The sequence below is a fragment of the Zootoca vivipara genome, chromosome 6, assembly GCF_963506605.1.
Source record: "Zootoca vivipara chromosome 6, rZooViv1.1, whole genome shotgun sequence".
Classification (NCBI taxonomy): Eukaryota; Metazoa; Chordata; class Lepidosauria; order Squamata; family Lacertidae; genus Zootoca; species Zootoca vivipara.
The window spans coordinates 77292367-77314115 of record NC_083281.1 but is presented as its reverse complement, the minus strand read 5'-3'; the positions used below and the strand labels follow the sequence as shown (position 1 = coordinate 77314115).

Genomic DNA, 21749 nt, shown 5'->3' with positions numbered 1-21749 from the left:
CATTAAAAATGCAAATAGACCCTACAAGCACCAGCAAGGAGCAGAAGGCGACTTGTTGAATATACTCCCTGCTAGGCCACCAGGTGGCATTATTCTAAGTCGAGAAACAGTGTAACTGGAGCATTGCCTTGCTGGATCGGACTAGAGGGCTGTCACTGGACACTTAAAGAGCAGATGTTTGCACAGTGCAAGGGGGGGGGTCTACCTAGGGTCACACGAACAACTGCCAGGATGGGGCAAGCATCTTCCCGACTGTTCTCAAGTACATGTCATGTTCGGGATAAACAGTGGAGTGTCCTCACGGCTGTGCCCTGCCCTTGCCCTTGATTGGTCCATGCTGGAAAGGAATCTTCTCTTTCCGCTTCCCCAGGTTTTGCTCTGCTTTCTGCTGGTTTCCCCCCCTGCACACTTAGAACATGCTGGGTGCCCCATGTGTCTTTGTTCCTTTCCCTTTTCCCCCTTTGTTTGTTCCTCGGCTGAGGACAACTGTGGAGGGGTAAAAGAGAAGTGTGTTTCTGTTTCTGTTTTGTTTTAATGCTCCGCCAGCAACTTAACTTATCTTCCTCTTGCATTGAGAACATCCTTCTTGTCAGTCCCGCGGGGGCTTCTTGCCAGGCGCTCTCCCTTTCTTTTCAGGAGAGCTCGTCTCATTCTTGCTGTGATCTCTGACACTTTTGACGAGGCACCATGTGTGTAGAGACCCTCCTGGTGCCGGCAGTGACCCTGTCTATTCCCATGGGCACTGATGGGCTTTGAAAGCGGGTTGGACAGATTCATGGAGGATAAGGCTACTAGCCACCAAGGCTACATTGTACAGTTCCTACACTGCCAGAGGCAAGTCCAGCACCTAGTTTCTGATGGCCGCTAACCACTGTATGGTAGGACCAGAGGTCTGATTTTTAGTATAAATTAGCTGCTTGTTTGTATACACTTGCAAACATTGAAAGGCACTTGCCATGTCCCTACCCGTTCACCCAGTTTAGAGAACACTTTTTGGAGTTTGCTCGCTTTCTCTCCCTCTGGCTTGGCTGTTTCCCTCTGCCCTCTTTCCTTCCCAGCTGCTGGGAAAAGCAGCCAAGCTCAATCATCAGGAAATGACGGCATTTGGGCAGGGGTGCGCTCCCTGCTTTCTCGAGGCAGCCATGCCATGCAGCCCTTGGATCTGCTACCATTGAGGGACGAGGGATTTGCAGGACCTCCAAATGAGGTTGGAATTCAGTGCCCATCGGCATGGCCAATGGTCAGGGATGATGGGAGTTGTAGTGCAACAAACATCAAAAGTGTGCTGCATTGGCTACCTCTGACATAAGCCGATTTGGGGTCCCTACTGGAGAACACCTAGGTGAAAAATGCAGCGTTGACATTGCCGTATCGGACAACGATCAGGATTGTACTCTAGTCTAGAGGGTAGCCCAGGGATGGGAAACTGGGAGACCAGTGGGGTTCCAGATATTGCTGAACTACAACTCCCATAATCCCTGATATTTTGGTTATTCTGGCTGAGAGTAATGGGAGCTATAGTCCAGCATAATCTGGAAGGCCACAGCTTCCGCCACTACCTGGAACAGAGATGTTGCTTCTCCCACTGGTGGAATAGGGGAACCTCAGACCTGGCCCTTAGTCATCTCTACCTGGGTGTCGGGACTCTTCTCAGTCCACACCCTCTGTTCTCAGGCTGTGCCTCTCAGTGCCTCTGTTCCCTCCTTGAGTGCTTTTGCCTGGCTGGAATGTTTTCATGAACTGTGATAATCCCTCTTGTTTTCCAGGATGGAGGGGTGTGTGTGTGTGTGTGTGTGTGTGTGTGTGTGTGTGTGTAGTAACCTCTGACTTTCACTATGCAAAGGCAAAAAAGTCATGCCTGATCCCTCACCCACTTTTGCATTTAACCCCACCCACCATGGTTCTGCAGTCCCCACAGATTGCCCATGAGGGAACATGGCCTCTGGTTGCGAAAAGTTGCCTGCCCCTAGGCTACAACCACAGGGACTAGCCCCATGCTTCTAGTGAAAAGCTCAGATTTGGCAAACGGATATTCCAGCCTTTACTGAGCCTTGCTAAATGCTGAACATCTCCCTGTCCTCTCTCTTCTTGGCCCAAGAGAAGCAGAAGAGTTCTACATTTAGCAAGGAATATAAGCTCATATGAGCGGAACACATAATTGCCAGAATTACAGAAAAATCTCTCTCTCTCAAATGGGAAAGAACCACTAAAAAATGTGAGTCAGGCTACATGATGGAAATATTGCAGCCAATCATACAGTATAAAAACAAGGGAGACCAAGGTTCAAAAAACAAGAGTCAAAAGTACCATGTGGTTTGGAATAGTAGCATCCAAAGTCTCACAGCAGCCCAGCTTCCAAGCAAAAATTTCGTGCCACAGGGGGAAACGTACGAGGGAAGTGGTCAGCCTTGGCCTTCCCCTCTCCTGAGCTGCCAACGGAGAGCAGAGTGCTGTGACAGCCAAAATGATTCAGAGAAGGGCAGACCCAAAATTGTCTGCGGCAATTTGACATTGTTTCCCCCTTGGAAACGCCATCAAAGAGAATCACAAAGGGGTTTGCGTTGAAACCCCTGCTAAAAGGAAGGTTTCTTTCCTCTGTTTTACCAGCATCTTCCTGCCAGCGAGGTGCTTTGAAGCCCTGATATCAGGTGATTGACAGACAGACAGACGGCCCTGCCCACCTGCCCAGTGTGACCCACAAGACCTATTCTGATAAGGATTGGGTCCATAGAACCAAAATGGTTCTCCACCCTGCATTAGGGAATGATTGGCCTACTGGAGTTGCCACTCCTGCAGTGATGAGGAACCCCAGGCGGGTGTGTGTGTGTGTGTGGCAAAAGTCCCCCCTGCATGCCTCTCTACCTGGCCTGTGGGATTCTCTCAAGGCCCCATACCAACTAGAGCTGAGCCCCTCTTCAGCTGTCCTTCTGACGTATTTTTGACTGGCTGGAATGGGTCCTTGAGCTCTTATAATGCTTCTTCTTTACCTCGATGGGAGTGTAGAGATATGTACATGTAGAAACTGGCCTACCGTACAAAGGTAAAAGTCACCTTCATTTTTGCCCTTGGACCCTCCCACCATGGATGTGTGGCCCAAGAAGGTTGCCCAGAAGAGAATGTGGCTGTCCAGCCAAAAAGCTCCCACCCCCCTGCTCTGCTATGTAGTTATGGCTGGAAGTGAACCTTGACAAAACAGCAACCTCTATGAAAAGTAAAGTTTGGCCTCCGTGGGTGTCAAATGCTTGCCGTTGCAAAGGCCACCTGGACCAAATGAAGAACAGAAATTCCTTTTGGAAGATGTCCCTAGCTGGAGGATTGAGCATGAAAATTGTAAATAGTTATTAAGAGTGGGTTTTTTGGGTGTGTGTGTGGGGGGAGTGGGCTGCCTGCAGGTTTTATTATTGGGAGCAAGAAAACGAACTTGAAGCATTTAATTTACTTTGCATCACTTAGGTTACTTCTGAGTGTCACATTTTCAAAGATGCTTCTTCCCACCCCCTGCTTTTTGCTTTCCTTCCAGAGAGGATTGACAGAGTCGCACAGGAAGATGCAACCTATTTTTCTGTCTCTGCATTGTCTATGCCCTGCATCAGGGAGCCATCTATGATTCTATGTGGCCCATCTCCAGATGTTGATGAACTACAGCATCTGTCACCCTTCTCCATTGGCCATAGTTACTGAGGGCTGATGGAAGTTGGAGTCAAGCAATACCTGGAGGGCCACAGGTTCCCCGGCCTTGGCCTACACTGATTGACGGCAGCTGTCCATGGTCTTCCCCACTACCTACCTGATCATTTATTACCAGAGGGGGGGGGTTGAACCTGGGGCATGTATTCTGCTGCTGAACCATGACCCTTCCCCAACTGGGGGAGGGACCGTTGCTTGACAAATCGATCTGGTTAATGTCCAGGCGCCCAATCATGCACTCAGCAAACCCACAGCAGTGGAGAACAGCCCTGCCATTATGCTCTTACTGTCTGAGTTCCTTGAGGAGGAATCTTCTTGGTAGTGAGGGACTTCTTGGTACTGGCACCCACCCTGTGGAACCACCCTCCCACCAGATGTCAAGGAGATAAGTACAACTTTTAGAAGACAGCTGGAGGCCTCCCTGTATGGAGAAGTTTTGAATGTTTGATGCTTTATTACGCTTTATGTTTGTTGGAAGCTGCTCAGGGTGGCTGGGGCAACTCAGGCAGATGAGCGGGGTACAAATAATAAAATTTATTATTATTATTATTATTAGGCTAAACTTCCTGAATTGCTCAAGGCTCAGCCTGCATCTGGGTCCTTTGTGAACCTTTGGCTGGAGTGACTTTGTGTCAGCTGGACTCCGACACTTTGCTGTGTTTGTATCTGAACTGGAATCCGGCGTAGGAGGAAAGGAACTACACTTGATTCCGAATCAACAGCCTGTCCCTCAGTGATCCCTATAGCTCCAGGGAATTGGGATGGTTCTTTTGTTTTGGGAACATAGGAAGCTTCCTTATACTGACTCAGGCCATCGACTCAGGCCTAGCTCAGCGTTGTTAATGCCAGGGATTGAATTTGGGACCTTCTGCGTATGAAGCCTAGGCTCTGCCTCCGAGCTTTGGCACACACTGCTTCGCATGCAAAGGAAGACAGGTCTGCTGTTCTGCAGCTGCCTTGAGAGCCGCTGGAACTCCAAGGCCGGGGTTAACCTCCTACCAGGGTTAAGGAGGCGGCTAGTGATGGATGGCTTCGTTTATTCACAGGCAGGCCAGCCTTGCTCTAGAGCAGTAGATTGGGAAATTGAAACCCAGCTCATCACTCCCTGTTCCAGGCAGGCTGCAGCACTCCGCAGACTCTTCCAATTATTGCCAGCCAGCTGGAGCATCAGGAGAGGAGCCAGGGCCACCCAGAGCTTCCCAGCTGCCCCCTTATGTTGTGAGGCTACCTCTTGCATTGCAGAACAATGCCAACAGCTGGTGGGGGAGCCCATCCCACAATGCCGTCTCTGGCCGTGCATTCCCAAGAAACTGCTCCATTGCCCTGCTTTCTGCTACCACCCGTCACCATGAAAAATTATCCAACAAAGACCACGGGTGGCTCAAGCCTCATCCTTGTAGCCATCTTCTTTTTAAGTGGATATGGTATGCAAAGGCACCCACAACATGGCATTTGGAGGGATGGCACTGAACCAAACTGGCCTCAAAGTTGATAGGACAAGAGACAAGGAGACCAGCAGTAGAGGGAGCTAGCGCCAATGACAGGTGGAGCCAACCTATTCCAGTTTTGTCCCCATCCTTCTCATTAAGCAACACAAAGGCAGTGAGGAGGAGGAGGAAGCTAGCAGCCAGGGCCACCCCTTAAATTGGTTGTAAGAAAGCAGACAGGTCTGTTGTGATGAATTACAATCCACCTTGGCATGAATGAATGTCAGAAGCTACTTTGGTCAGACTAGTACATCTAGCTCAGTATTGTTGACACTGTCTGACAGCAGCCCTCCTAGGTTTCAGGCACAAATTTATCCCATTCTTTCACTATATTGCATGCAAGTATTGGTCCATCTAGTTCAGTATAGTCTGCACTGAGTGGCAGAGGCTTTCTGGGGTTTGAGGCAGGGACCTCTCCCAGCCATTCCCAGAGTCTGAACCCGTAACCTCTGCATGCAAAGCAGGTGTTTTACAAGTAAGCTATGACCCTTCCCCCAAATTTGCCTTTCATATTGTTGAAAAAAGCAAGTTACATTTTTGACTAGGGTTTTTTTTTAGCATCCTTCAGACCCATTGTGCAGGTATTTAATCCTCTTGTTGTTGTTTTTAAGGAAGTCATTTGTAGTAGAGGCCACTGCGGCATCTTTTTCAGTGAGTACTGTAAAGCCTGTTAGGTTTTTAAGAGGATGAAGGAAGAGGGAATAAGGGATCTTTGATGGAGGCTCTGTTGAGACTGAGGGGAGCCTCTTCCGCTCGTGACTGAGGGAGTGGGGCTGTTGGTCTGAGTCAGGATGATGCCGCAGAGCCGAAAACATGAGGAGCAGGGGGGCCAGTGTCAATGCTGTTTCATGTCAAGAAAAACAAATCCCTAAGCTAATTTCACTTTTTTTTAAAAACAGTCAACATAAATAAAAGAAAAAGCAAATCCTGGAGCAGGCTGACATTTACAAGGGTCACTCTTCAAGCGATGTGTCCAGGAACGCTAATCATACATGCTGATCTCGGTTGCCTTCTTGGCTGTTGTCCTAGCTGGATCCGTGCGGGAAGCCTGACAAGTGTCCTGCTGGCAGCCACATCGCCGGACTCATCCCCAAAAGCAGGAGAGAGTGCCTCAACTTGAGGAGCTGCATTCTCGTACTCAGCCTGGCAACAAGGTTTTGTGAGCAGGAAGCTGGAGCAGGAAACAGTGAGGCACTGTCCTGAAAAAAATGCCATTCTGTTGAATGGGGAACGGGGTGGCATCCCGTTGAAAACACTCTTCCTAAAGATAGAAGCTGACTTCTACCCAGGCCAATGTTTCCTAAACCTGTGTCTCCAGCTGTTTTTGGGCTACAATTCCCATCGTCCCTGACCACTGTTCTAGGGATGATGGGAGTTGCAGTCCAACTGGAGACCCAGGTTTGGGAAACACTGTGACCTAGCTCAATATCTACGCCAGCCTTCCCCAACCTGGTGTTCTCCGGATTTTGTTCTGACTCCAACTCCCACAAGCCCCGGTCATTTGGCCATGCTGATGGCAACTGGGATTCCAACAACATCTGGAGAACATCAGGCTTTGGAAAGGCTGGTCTGTGTTGACCGGCAGTGGCTCTCCACAGTTTCCAGGAGTCTTTCCTAGCTCTTAACCGGAAAGGCCAGGGATTGAACCTAGGATGTTGTTTATGCCGAGCACAATGCTTTGCATGAGGCAGTGATGGCCACCAACTTGGATGGCTTTAAAGGAGGATTAGACAAATTGATGGAGGAGAATAAGGTTATCAGTGGTGTTTTGCTTCCACTGCCAGAGGCAATATGCCTCTGAATGCCAATTGCCGAGAACTGCAAGTTGGGAGAGTTGCTTTGGAACTCAGGTCCTCCTTGGGACCTTCCCACTGGGGCATCTGATTGGCCACTGTGAGAACAGGATGCTGGACTATGATAAGCCTTTGACCTGACCCCACTGCTGGGTTGAATGAAGGGACATAAACCTTGTGGTTGTCCCTGACTTCAAGAGCATGACTATTAAGGATGCGTCGTCCTCATAGGAGCATTCAGCCATACATTTGGATTGGTGCTTAAACTGGAGATGTTCAGAATGTGGATTTTTTTTTAAAAAAAAGGAGGGCTAGGTTTTCCTTCTGTGCCATGAATCACACAGGGCAAATTCTACAATTCTACAGGGCAAAATCGCTCACCTAGTGGCGAGTATGCCAGAGACCGAACACTGGATGTATCCAACGGGTATCCAGACTTTTTTTTTTTTTTTTAAGTGCAGCAAGAAAGCATCATTTGCTAAAAGGCTGGAGATGATAGGGCAGGGATGCTTTTCAGCCCCCTTCTTTGCACAGCCACAGAAAATAAGCAGAATTGGCTTCTGCCACAAGGCAAGAGAGTCTACAGGGAAGACTACGGATGGGGCAGGATGCTAGGTCCAAAGCAAGCTTCTGCCTCCTTCTCCCTCCTGGCAGACAGAGAGAGCAAAGGGGCCCATTCTGGGCAATCGGCTCGGCTCCCAACAACTGAATTTGCTGCTGTGTCGTTCAGCAGCCAAAATAGTCCAGCCGGACCTCATCTGGAGCTTGTTCCAGTGACCACAGCACTCCCCCGCCACATCACTGCCACGGCAGAGACAGCCTTGACTGTGTGCCTGCATTCCCCCCCCCCAACCTTTCCCCTCACTCAATTAGGAAGAAGAAAAACGTGAGGCCCATAGAGCAAAAGAAAAAAGTGCTCTGCTCATCCACCAATCCTACAAACTGTCCCAGAATCAAGCAGCAGGAGGTTGGGTGGTAGTGCTTTTCATGGGACTTTGGCTGCCTTATTAAGCAAATGTCCCCGAGACAAATGGGCACAGAGGTCCCCTATTGCAGTGTTTCTCAACCAGTGTGCCTCCAGATGTTTTGGGACTACAACTCCCATCATCCCTAGCTAGCAAGACCAGTGGTCAGGAATGATGGGAGTTGTAGTCCCAAAACATCTGGAGGCACACTGGTTGAGAAACACTGCCCTATTGTATAGCAGTGGCAGGTAGGAGACTTACTGTATGTCTCATCTCAGAAACAAGGCCCATCAACTCCAGTGGGATTGACTCCTACCGCTGCAATGCAGGAATCTTTTGCCCAACGTGGGTCTCGAACCCATGACCCTGAGGTTAAGAGTCTCATGCTCTACCAACTGAGCTGTCTCAGCTTGCCCTCTGTCATGGACTGCCATCATGTGGCTTGCGGAGATTTACGGTTGTATCCTTTGCTAGCCCTGCTTGGAGTAGAGCCATTGAAGTGAATGACCTGACTAGGGTTTAGGCTGCTCAGCAAAGATGGCTCCAACCTTTAGATGGGAAAGCAGTGGCCCTGAAGTTCTTGCTAGACTCCAACTCCCATCATCCTTCACTTTTGGCCATATTGGCTGGTGCTGATGGGAGTTGGGAGTCCAAAAACATCTGGAGGGGCCACAGCTTCCCCCAGCCCTGCTTTAGATTTTCTGCTTCCACATGGGTGCATTTTTGAGGTGGACACTGATTTCTTCATCTACAACCAAATCTTCAATCTTGTAAGATTGGTCTTCACCGGTTCCTCTCTCCCTGTTCCACCAGCATCTCACTCCTACCTATTCATTTGTCCCATGTGGGTAGCGAATACCTCCTGCTGATCACTGTCTGGTCTGTCTGTGCTATCTTTGTTTGCCTTTAATATGTACCAGGGAAATAAAGCAACGAGCCCAGTCCAGTTTGGACAGCAGTTCCATGGTTCTGCTGTGGAAAGAACACTTTTGATTGATTGTGCGGGGCAGGAAAGCCCCCCCCCATATATTATTCAAGTTGGCACCCCTGACTGTAACTGTAAGTGGGGTCACGTGGTGCCTCTGTGCATGTGCAAAGTACCTTTCCCACACTCTGCCGAGGCCCCACCCCTCACTGGCTCCGTTCTATAACCTCATCAAAGGCAGTGTGTCTTTGAACTGTGATAAAACCTCTCACCTGGAGAGAGGGCATCCGATCACACTCACTTTTTGCCACTCCCACCACTAGCACGAGACCCCGGAAGGCTGTCCACAAGGGGAATATAGCCCTCAGGCTGACAAAGGTTCCTCACCCCTGGTCTAGAACAGGCATCCCCAAACTTCGGCCCTCCAGATGTTTTGGACTACAATTCCCATCATCCCCAACCACTGGTCCTGTTAGCTAGGGATCATGGGAGTTGTAGGCCAAAACATCTGGAGGGCCGCAGTTTGGGGATGCCTGGTCTAGAATCTACAACAGGTATAGGGAAACCTTTGGCCCTGCAGGTGTTTTGGATGAACTACAACTCCCATCACCCCTGGCCATAGCCCATGCTTGCTCGGGCTGATGGGAGTTGTAGTTCAGCAACATCTGCAGGGCCAAAGGTTCCTCACATCTCCCTACAGGACTCTACATCCAGAGTCCTGGCTTAGATTACCCCCCCCTCCCCCAGCAAGTACTGTATTACAAATAGCCTTGGGACTGGGGTGGTGTGGGGGAGATAAGGAAGCTTATCTACAAGGCAGTGTTAGAAACAGATATCAAAGCTAGGAGCTTAATAGCACCTTACACCTAGGTTATGGACGCAACCATGTCTAGGCGCACTTTTTCATAACAAGAATACAAAGCTGAAAATGAATGAACCACAGCTAAAATATGTTCATTTTTCACATGGTCTGGTCCTTCCCCTGTCCACCCCCCTAATATTCTTCAGAGGGTCTCTTCTCCAGTCTTCAGAGAGTAGCTGGAAGTGGGGAGGCAGAAACAGGTCCTCTTTTCCTTCCACTCTGCAGTTTTAATCTGACATCTTAGGCACAGCACAGCGCCCAGCGCTCAGAAACTGCTCGCGCTAATGAAATTCCCTGTCACAAAATGCGCCTAGAACAATGGGAGTTTCGAACACTGCTAACAAGGGCTTGTGATTTTTCGGGAAATTACTTTGGCAGAGAGAGAAAGAGAGACTCACAGGTTGCGAACCTCATCCTGCACAAACCCCATAGAAGTGACCCACAATGATGCAAGAGTTCATTTTGACGAGACGTGTCCTGGAAGGTGTCTTGGCAGATTGCACCCCGCGTTTATTATGTGGGGAGATGCAGGAAGGAAGGGGAACGCGGCCCTTTAGATGGTCTGCCTCAGACGCCCCCCAACCCAACCCCAACGTCTTCCTGGTGGAAAAGCAGTTGCATCCAAAATCGTTCCATAACACCACATTTTCTTTCTTTTTTAATTGCCCCCCCCCTTTCCAGGATCAGCCACTAGTCTCAAACATGCATCATTGCAAAGGGCAATTAGTTCCAGGCGTGACCTTTCCTTTCCATTTTAGGTCTGTAGGCGGAGGCAGGAGGGTCTCGGGGTGATGCAGGTTGGGGGGGCACACTTTTACCCGCAGCAAACCCCTGTCCCTTACTCCCCCCCAAAGCCAGGAGGAAAGGTTTCTGGTTCTGGGCAATAAATACAGCAGGCCAAAGAGGACAATGACAACATTGAAAAATAAAAAAAGACAATCACTATTGGAACTTTTAAATATTTTTCCTTAAAAAAAAAAATCTGTTTCCCTTTGAAGCATCTCCCAAGCGGTCTCTGGGCCCTCCTCCTGCCACGGAGTCTGCTCTGCCCACGTCACCGGCAGGTGTGCATCTCTGCCACGCGGTGGCACTGTTTACACTTGACAAAGCAACACCAGTGGAACTTGCAGCTGCAGCGCTCCACCACCTCCACCTCGTCCGTGTGGAAGCCGCGGCCGCAGCACATCAGCTCGCAGCCGTCGATGGCCTTGGAAGTCTTGTTGCAGTGCCTGCCGCTGGTGCCCAGGACGCCGTTCCTCAGGTCGTGCTCGCAGAAGTCGGGACTGGAGTCCAGGTAGACCAGGTCCTCGTCCGTGTGGGGCTTGAACTGGGAGTTCTTGGGGACTAGCACCTTGGTGGAGCCCACCTTCCGCTGCTCGACCTCCGTGGCCCCATCAAACTTCTCCTTCAGCACGTTGCCCACCTTGCGGAAGGGGGGCATGGCCTTCCAGCAGGTCTTCACCTCGCACGAGCCAGACACGCCGTGGCACTTGCACTCCACCCGCATGTGGTTCAGGATGGCCTTGGTGGGGAAGGAGCAGAAATTCATTTACTTACAAACATGTTCCTTTCTTCCTTTCATTCTTTAATTCCCCCACCCCATAGAACAAGACACGAACAACAAAGCAGAAAATGACGACAATAAGATGAGGGCGTGTCCAACATCTGCGACGCCTTACATCAGGCATCCCCAAACTGCGGCCCTCCAGATGTTTTGGCCTACAACTCCCATGATCCCTAGCTAACAGGACCAGTGGTCGGGGAAGATGGGAATTGTAGTCCAAAACATCTGGAGGGCCAAAGTTTGGGGATGCCTGTCTTACGTCAAGGCGGCATGGGTAGCCAGGGAAGCTGAATGTTGGAAGATTCAGGGCAGGTTTATTCAGCGAATGCTTCAACTGCAGAACGTGCTCCAGTTTGGATCAAGAGAGGATTAGACAAATTCATGGAGGGCAAGGCTAGCAGTGGCTGCTAGTCACAATGTGATGTAAGCCACCCAGAGTGGCTAGGGAAACCCAGCCAGATGGGCAGGTTTTATAAATTAAAATTATGCTTATTATTAAATCGGCTATCATCACCCTCCATTGAATACCAGTTGCCGGGAATTGCAGTTAGTGCTGTTGTGCTCAGATCCTGCTCGCGGGATTCCTATCAAGGGCACCTGGTTGGCCACTTTGAGAATAGGATGCCTGACTAGTTGGGCCTTTGGCCTGATCCAACAGGCTCTTCTTATGTTCTCAACCAGGCACCCCCAAACTGCGGCCCTCCAGATGTTTTGGCCTACAACTCCCATGATCCCTAGTTAACAGGACCCAGTGGTCAGGGATGATGGGAATTGTAGTCCAAAACATCTGGAGGGCCGAAGTTTGGGGGTGCCTGTTCTCAACTGTCTTTAATTGCTGTTTTAAATTATATATGAAACTGTTTTTATTGCTAATGGGTTTTTTGTGTTTGTGTGAAATGGCTTCAAGATATTTCATGGAATTACACAAACTGCAAACACTTTAGGATTTTGAGGCTTTAGGATTTCGTGACATCCACTACCCATATGTGAGCGGGATGGGGGAAGTACTTTTTTCTGGGGGGAAAGCAGGGGAACTCAACATGAAGCTTGTTTATTTGTTTGTTTGTTTGAGGCCCAGTCGCAGTGGCATACCGCACACACACACGGAAGTGTCTGATTAATAAATTCAAGCGGAGAATGTTCTGGATTAGAAATGGCCACAACTTTATTGATTACACATATCGGTGGATTTTTGGCTCAGGCATTGGGTATATATCCATTCCAGTCCCCTAGACACCCCAAGTTCCTGCTTAAAAAACAGAACAACCCTTGATAGTGGAGAAATGAAATATACCAAATGTACTGAGAGTAAAAGTTAGTCCACATCTGCTAATGCTTGTCCACGGAAAGACAGAAGACACCCCCTCCTCCCCCCAAACATGGCAAGTATTTTAGTTTCTTGCCAGTTCTGCAAACTTTTTTAAGCGTTGCATTGTTCACTTGGCCATGAGTGACATGGTAGGGCAACGCAGTCTTAACCGACCTGATGCCCTGCCTATGTGTCGGACTACAATTCCCATCAGCCATTGCTAGCCGTAAAGTTTTGGGGCCCAGAAAGAGAAGAGATGACACAGATGCACAGAGGAGGGCAATGCAGAGTGCTTGACCAGCTGTTTCCCACACATTCAAGTTCCTCTCTGCAGATTTAAGGGCTAGAAACCTGTTCTCTTCCAAAAGCCAGCAAGCGCAGGAAGAAGATGTCTGTGGCTGCCCCCCCCCCCGGGAAGCAAGATGCACAAGCCTGCTGCTCTTACCTTCCTCCCGGCTTCGTTGTTATGAAGGTTCATGAGTGCCCTGCTGGAGGAAGCCCCTTTGCTCCGCTCCCTGACGTCAACAAAGGACTGAGAGAAGGCCACCCCGTAGGCAATGTTGTCGGAACAGCCGGACCACTGGAAGCCTAGAGCAAGGAGGCGAAGGAAAACAAAGGGCAGCACTTACGTGGGGAGGATAGCACAACTCATTCCACAGCGCTGCAGCCCATTGGAGAGAGAGGTACTCCCTCCCTCTTTCTCCTCTGGGAGGCTACAGGGCAGGGGTGGGGGAACTCAAATGTGCCCCCCCGCCTCTATCTGGCCCTCAGGACTCCCCCAGGCAACACCTTCTGTCTTCACGAGACGCCCCTCAGAGGCTCTGCTCTGTGCACACCTCAATGCTTTTGCCTGTCTTGACTGTGTCCTTGAATTGTGGCACTGCCCCCTGCATGCCTAGGGGTGATGGAAGTTACTGTCCAACAACAGCTGGGGAACCAAGTTTGAGAAAAGCTCATCTATGCCAACAGTGGCCTTCCAGATAATGATGATAATATTAAAGGTAAAGGTAAAGGTGCCCCTGACCATCAGGTCCAGTCGTGTCCGACTCTGGGGTTGCGGCGCTCATCTCGCTCTATAGGCCGAGGGAGCCAGCGTTTGTCCACAGACAGCTTCCGGGTCATGTGGCCAGCATGACAAAGCTGCTTCTGGCGATCCAGAGCAGCACACAGTAACGCCGTTTACCTTCCCGCCGGAGCGGTCCCTATTTATCTACTTGCACTTTTATGTGCTTTCGAACTGCTAGGTGGGCAGGAGCTGGGACCGAGCAACGGGAGCTCACCCCGTTGCAGGGATTCGAACCGCCGACCTTCTGATCAGCAAGCCCTAGACTCTGTGGTTTAACCCACAGCGCCACCTGTGGGTGATAATAATAATGATATTATTATCATTTATATGCTGCCCATCTGACTGAATTGACAGATTCAGTCTGACTGAATCTGACTGAATTGCCCCAGGCACTCTGGGTGCCTTCCACCAAAATATAAAAACACAATAAAACATCAAACGTTAAAAACTTCCCTATTTAGGGTTGCCTTCAGATGTCTTCTAAAAAGTCATATAGTTGTTTATCTCCTTGACATCTGATGGGAAGGCGTTCCCCACAGGGCGGGTGCCACTACCGAGAAGGCCCTCTACTTGGTTCACTGTAACCTCACTTCTCACAGCAAGGGAACTGCCAGAAGGTCCTCGGAGCTGGACCTCCATGTCCGGGCTGAACGATTGGGGTGGAGATGCTCCTTCAGGTATACTGGGCTGAGGCCGTTTAGGGCTTTAAAGGTCAGCACCAACACTTTGAATTGTGCTCGGAAACGTATTGGGAGCCAATGTAGGTCTTTTAGGACCAGTGTTATAGGGTCCTAGCTGCCGCATTCTGGATTACTTGTAGTTTCCGAGTCACCTTCAAAGGTAGCCCCATGTAGAGCGCATTGCAGATATCCTGGAATTCCAACTCCCACCAGGTCTAGTCAGCATAGTCAGTGGTGAGGGCAGATGGGAGTTGTAGTCCAGTGATATCTGGAGCAGGGAAGTTGGAGAATTTAAATGGAGGTGGCAATGGGGGCTGAAATTGCCAACTTTTGCTTATTTTGTCCCATATCTGGGAAGGAAAAAAGTCCAGTGAACAATGGCCAGGATCTTCTGCTGCTGCTTTCAGTCTGCAAAAGAGCACGTAATTGCTGTTCCTTTGCACATACAGGGATTGGGGTAGAGTAGCAAAACAGCAATGTCATTTACAAAAGCAATTACATAAAGTATGCAATTTGGGCACAGCAGACAGCACAGCAAACAATGCAACTTTGGGTGGAATGGAAACAGCGCTGCATGCGACAAACTTGGCGCAGAGCAGAAAACGTCCTGACGTCCGTGCTCTGGAGGGCTGTCGGCCGCCCACCCCTTCAATGGTCCTACCTCCACACCCTGACCTCACACTCATGTACTTACCCTGTGGGCTGACCCCATGGACCGTGCGGTCGCACCCACATTTGTCGAGTTCCCCACTGCTGCATGCCCTCGTCACGGCAAAGGCAACACCAGCGGAGGAAATTGCATACACAAAGGCGGCCTCCCGCGTCCCTGGCGAGAAAGCAGAGAAGAAGAATAGAATTGTGGCGTTGGAAAGGGACCCAAGGTATCATCTAGTCTAGGCTTCCTCAAACTCGGCCCTCCAGATGTTTTGAGACTACAATTCCCACCATCCCTGACCACTGGTCCTGCTAGCTAGGGATCATGGGAGTTGTAGGCCAAAAAACATCTGGAGGGCTGAGTTTGAGGAAGCCTGATCTAGTCCAATCCCCGAAAACGAGGCACAAGTTAGAAAATAACCTGTGCTTGGGTGTTTTAGGGGTCAAACCTCACACGGATCTGGCCAAATGGCTTGTTGCTCTGTACCAGCCCTTCACCAACCTGGTACCCTCCAGATGTGTCGTACTGACAGGAGATGTAGACCAGAACATCTGGAGGACAGCAAGCTGGTGAAAGCTGTTCTGCACGAAACCTGCTTGTTTATCTGCTTATCTCTCTGTTTGCTGTTCATCTTTGCATTGTTGTTGTTGGGAGAAGATCCACAGGCCCCTTTTGAAAACAAAACAAAGCATGGCAAGCAATGGTCTTCCTTGCACAGAGATGCAGTCTGTGGGTAAAACTGAGGTTTATTTATTTACTTAACCTCAGTTTTACCCACAGACTGCATCTCTGTGCAAGGAAGACCATCATCAGGTGAATTGCTCCCGATCTTCCCCGACCACTGGTCCTGTTAGCTAGGGATCATGGGAGTTGTAGGCCAAAACATCTGGAGGGCCGCAGTTTGGGGGTGCCTGTCTTAAACCTTTCTTTCTCTTCCATGGTTCCAGACCCACCCTGTATGCTTACTTGCTGAGTCAGTATTTGAACCCGTGTAGTTCCAATTGTAAAGGGACCCAGGTGGCGCTGTGGTTAAACCACTGAGCCTAGGGCTTGCTGACCACAAGGTCAGCGGTTCGAATCCCTGTGACGGGGTGAGCTCCCGTTGCTTGGTCCCAGCTCCTGCCAACCTAGCAGTTCGAAAGCACGTCAAAATGCAAGTAGATAAATAGGAACCGCTACAGCGGGAAGGTAAACGGCGTTTCCATGTGCTGCTCTGGTTTGCCAAAAGCGGCTTTGTCATGCTGGCCACATGACCTGGAAGCTATACGCCGGCTCCCTCGGCCAATAATGCGAGATGAGCGCGCAACCCCAGAGTCGGTCACAACTGGACCTAATGGTCAGGGGTCCCTTTACCTTTACCTTAGTTCCAATTAAAGCCTAGCAAGGAAAATTAAACACACACACACACACACACACACCCCTGTCTAAAACTCCTCTCAGTAGAGTCCAAACTCTGCTCCCAGGCTGGAAACATCTACCAAGCCAGGCTGAGAACTTCTCTTATTGCTTTCTCTCTGCAACTCTGCAAAAGCAGGGGGTGGAGGAAGAGAAGAAGAAGAAGAAGAAGAAGAAGAAGAAGAAGAAGAAGAAGAAGAAGAAGAAGAAGAAGAAGAAGAAGAAGAAGAAGAAGAAGAAGAAGAAGAAGAAGAAGAAGAAGAAGAAGAGTTGAAGCTATGTTGGTGGCTCTGTGTGTTCTTCTCGCTACCTCCCCCCCCCCCGCCAGTCACCCTCATGTGGGTAGGTGCATGCGGGTGGAGTTAACGAAAGAGGAATATTGGTTTAGCAGTTCTCAATTATGTCTTGCAACACTCCGTTCCTGCCAAGGGGTGGTTAGACTGGAACAGACCCTTCTGTCTTGGAAGATCCTGGCACAGGCCCCACCGAGAGGCCTTTGCTCCATTCTCACAGCCCCAAACAGCCAGCAGGGGAAGGACACAAATGCCCTTGAAAACACACACACACACCCCAATCCCAGAGCCTCAACAGGAGAGAGGGGTGTCTGGGAAGGGGGGTGGGCGCAGAGAAATAAAACGTCCCGGCGGTCAGGACGGCGCAGGCACCAGAGACTCAAAGCAACCGAGCAACCTCCGAGTTAATCAAGGTTAATAGCAGGCCTAGCGTCCGTGGGTTTCGCTCTGTGGCTGCCCAAGAGGGAGACGACTTCACTCGCTGGTATTTCTGGCATTTCCAGGGCGAAACCTTTGCAAGCACAAATCTGCAGCCCTCCTCTGAAGACGGCTGGAGGAAAGTTAAATAAGGAGGTGCAGCGGTGGCGAGGATGGCAACCTGAGTGTGGGTGGGTAGCTGTAAGGTGGTGTGCAGTTCACAGAGAATGGCAGAGGCCTCTGGGTTGTTGGTTCTCTCTCTGTGTGTGTGGTGTGTGTATATAACTGAGAATCTGAAGGATACTCCCAAACCAATCCCAGACCTTAATCCTGGACCTTTGAACCCTTGTGCAAATTCATGGGAGGTTGAACGGTCTGATTTGGTAGCTATCAGCTGTGCAGGCCAAACAGAACCTCCACATCCAGGTGCAGTCTACCTTGGAAGTGACAGGAGAAGTCTGCCGCCTTCGTGCCCCGCTTGTGAGCCCCTTTCCCAGAGGACCCTGCTAGGCTGCTGTATCTAGCGCACCTGAACTATGAGACTCCTGAGTGGGGGTGAGGGGGGGCGCTACCTTGTGGCCTCGCATGTGTTGCTGGACTCCAACTCCCACCAGCCTCATTCAGCATGGACAATGGCCGGAGATGCTTGGATATTAATCCTGCCCATCTTCAACTTTGTAATGCATAATGCTGGGTTGGTCGGTCGGTTACGTATCTTATGCATTGGATTGCATTATTTTTTTAAAAAGGATTTTAACTGTGAATCACCACCTTGAAGGCAGGGGAGGGGGGCACGCTTTGGCCCTGAAAGCCTTCATAGAAATATGTGTGTCCCCCAAAATATCTATAAACTCCCCCCACCCAATCTTGCTATGTCCCAGATGTCTGCATCTCCCCTAAACAATCTGCTTATTAAAATAGGATAGCTGCTGCCCGAGTCAGACCATTGCTTAGGGCTGGGCGATAATCAGTTTTTCAACACTGCGATGCATTGCCAGCCAAACATCGTGGCTTGGCAATGTACCACGATGTTGAAAACACAAGATGCATGAGCCTCTGCCTGCGAAACATTGGGTGAAACTGCCCTAGTTCTCATCTCAAGGCAGTTTTACCCAGGCTTGCAGGCTGGGACAATGCAGTTTGTTTGCACTACTTAGCTGGAGGGAGGGAAGGGAACTGCTCCAGTTTAAAGATACAGAGGGAGGAACAAGCTGTATCTGTGCCTCGCCAACACAGCTTGTTTCTCCCTCTCTGTCTTGTGAGGGCAGAGTGTGATGGCGGTTTCACTCAGCGATATATCGCTGCTGAAACTGCTGCCGCTTCCGAGCCCCTCTGCTAGCAGCGCTGCTGGAGGAAGGAACTCTCGCGGACGCTGTTAGCAGAGGGAGCGGTGGCGATTTCCCCAGCGATATACCGCCGAGCGAAACCGACATCACGGTCTGCTCCTCATACTGGTCCTGAGCGATATATCGATATATCGCCCAGGCCTACCATCGGTCCAGCTATTTCGTATTTTCCACACTGACCGACTGCCGCTCTACAAGGTTTCTGGCAGAGGACATTTCCAGCTCTACCTGGAAACGACAGGGATTGAACCGGAGAGCCATTGCAAGCAAAGCAGGTGCTTTTACAACTGTGTCATGGCCCTTCTATTAATAAAAAAAGCAAGACTCCGGTCCTCATGATTCTGAGAAAAGCTTGCTTAAATAGGGAGACGCCTCCATCAGGCCCATCAAGCTCACCGACTTGTGACAGCTCTCCAGGGTTGTCGAACAGGGGTATCTCCCAGCCTGGGGGTTGAACCCAGGACTTTCTGCATGCAAAGGGGGGGCATGCATGTCACTGAGCTATGGCCCTCCCACTACCCAGAGAACCTTCTGCATGTGCCCCAATGCACCAAAAGGGGGGGGGAGGCCACCTCACCAAAAGGGGAGAAACCTCACCTTGTGTCACCACTTTCCCAAAGACTGGCAGGCTGTCCAGCATGGAGCAATTCCAGCGGCGGTTGCGGAACTGGAACTGGCACTCCTCAATAGCCAGCTGTGCCCCCCGGCGCACCGAGTCCATGACCTCCAAGTTCCTCTTGCACATCTGCACCTGCCTCTGGATCAGACCCTTCAGCTTCTCGCAGGTCTCTTCCTCAGAGATGCTTCCCACAGAAGACAGCTTTGCCAAATATCTGCTAGGACGATATCGGTGTGGGGAGAGAAGGGAGGAGGAACAAGAACAACAATGAAGTGAGCAGTGGATCCCAGCCACCTAACAGCAAACCCAGGAGCCAAGGACCAAACTGCAGGTTCATTGCATTTATTTTTTTTACACTGAGCACCAGCAGGTTTTAAGAAATGCAAATAGCAGCGGTGTGTGTGTGTGATTATCAGCATTACAGCAGGGGTCAAAAGATCATTTAACCCTTTCCTCCATTGCTGTGGCCCAACCGTTTTGCCAGCAGAAGGTCTCAGGTCTGATCCCTGGAATCATAGAATCACATCACTGGAAGGGCGCCCCAGGGGTCATCTAGCCCAACCCCCTGTAATCTGCATGGAGGAGTGAGATATATATACTCTGAAGTGGGGGCTGAAAACCTTATCAGCTCCACGGGCCAGGAGCTTATCAGGATCGGCTTCCTGAGGCCAAATTTGACAAGTGGGTGGGGCTGCTCAGCTGTCAATCAACTGATGTTCGAAATGACATCAGGTGCAAGGTGCTTTGAAGTCCTCAAGTCTCCCCCCCCCCCACCATGGAATCTTGTGAAACTGAGCAGGATTCAAACCCTGGCCCATCAGGTGTTGAGCAAAAGGGTTAAATCCTGCCCCATCTGTTCCCTAAGGGGAAAAGATGCACACATCCAATGCAGGGTTTAACCTTGCTCTCCTGCCCATCAGATGAAAATCACAAACCAAGTCAGGTTTGTGGTTCCTGACAAATGGCCTCAGGGCTTTCCAAGATGGGCCCATGGGATAGAGGTTCCCCATCCTGCCAAAGGGAGTTATAGCAATAATGATCAGAATCACGATAGACAGGGGGGGGGGTACATAACTGTTGCTGCAATCCTGATGAAAATCCCTTATATTGCTTGCTTTGCGGGGAGAAACTCCCCATTTCCCCCTTCCATATCTGTTGTGGTTCTGATAATTATATCAGTATATCCCCTGCCTCATCTGATGCTCTTTTGCATTTCCCCCCAAAAACTTGCACGTTAAATGCAAAGGTGCCCATAACGCCACGTCTGCTTTGGCCCCCAACTCTTGCTATCTGTTCCTTTACAACTTCATTCTCTTTAACAGATCACCCATATTTTGCTCAAAGAGCTCCCCATGGTGGCTAGCCATATAAGATCATTCAAAACTCTAGTAAAATACATTGGAAGTACCCATGAAAAGAAAAGAAAAATCCACAAAACAGCAGCAGGAAAACAAAACAGCAGCCGTTGGCTACTCCTACTCTGACCCTGTCTCCAAATGCTTAGTGAAATGAAGATGCCTCCGCCAGCTTTGAAAAGGTTAAAATAAAAGTGAGTTACATACATCACTTTGCCCAAAGAATCCTGGGAACTGTAGTTCACCCTAACCCTAACCCCCAAAACTCTGATCAAACTACAGTTCCCAGGATTCTTTGGGGGAAATGATGCACTCTAAGTATGCTTGAAAGATATGGGTTGTGTGCAGCCATGCAGCCAGCTCACATTTTGCTGTTTAGCGTGAAAGAACATTGGAAGCTGCCTTAGACGGAGTCATCCTGTTAGTCCATCTAGCCCAGTAATGCCTACACTGACTGGCAGTGGCAATCCAAGGTTTGGGGCAGGGGCCTCACCCAGCCCAGCTAGAGATGCCGGGGATTGAACCTGGGGCTCTTTTGCTTGCAAAGCGGAGCCCTGCCACTGAGGTACAGTCTTTCATCAGAAGGTTCCCCACTCCTTGGTTCTCAAATGCCGAAAACCCGGAAGCAAGTGTTCCAGTTTTCGAATGTTTTTCAGAAGCCGAACGTTCCGGGGCGCCTGCACCAATCAGAAGCTGCACCTTGGTTTTTGAACATTTCAAAAGTCAAATGGACTTTCAGAATGGATTACGTTTTGCACTTTTGATTTTGTGTTTTTGAGGCTATATCGGTTAATTTGTTTTTGTGACTGTGTGGAACCCAGTTCAGCTACTGATTGATTGATTGTGTGACTGCGAAAATGGATAAATGCCCCCCCCCCTTCCAAACAATGACTATCATCAGTGCAGGTAAGAATTTTTTTAAAAATTTTTTTATCATCTACAATACTGTCTTATCTATTTTATAGTACAGTACATATTGCTTTCATTTTATGGATCAATGGTCTCGTTAGATAGTAAATTTCATGTTAAATTGCTGTTTTAGGGGTGGTTTTTTTTAAAATAAAAGTCTGTTTTGCATTACTTTCTATGGGAAAGCACACCTTGGTTTTGGAACAGACTTCCAGAACGGATTAAGTTTGAGAACCAAGGTACCACTGTATAGAAGTTGACTCAACCGGCAGCTGAATGGACTTGCAGCGAGACAGGCTGCTCCACTGCACCCAGGCCAGCAGGCTAACTTAGGGAATCAAGGACACACACCTCTGACTTCAGACACCAAGATGCTATTGCCTGTCCACCCCCTGCCAACACCCAGTGCTTGCATTTGCCTA

At 49.7% G+C, this 21749-nt stretch overlaps 1 protein-coding gene across 1 annotated transcript in view; it reads right to left on the bottom strand.

Annotated features, from left to right (window-relative positions):
- Positions 1 to 10204: 10204 nt before the first annotated feature.
- Positions 10205 to 21749, bottom strand: part of WNT4 (Wnt family member 4) — a 51049-nt gene continuing 39504 nt past the window's right edge. Inside the window, exons 2-5 of the mRNA XM_035118064.2 lie at positions 19042 to 19277; positions 15033 to 15164; positions 13038 to 13180; positions 10205 to 11241 (exon numbers count right to left, since the gene is read on the bottom strand). Of these exons, the coding sequence (XP_034973955.1) occupies positions 10774 to 11241; positions 13038 to 13180; positions 15033 to 15164; positions 19042 to 19277 (979 nt within the window). The 3' untranslated portion in view covers positions 10205 to 10773. The remainder of the gene's footprint in view (positions 11242 to 13037; positions 13181 to 15032; positions 15165 to 19041; positions 19278 to 21749) is intronic.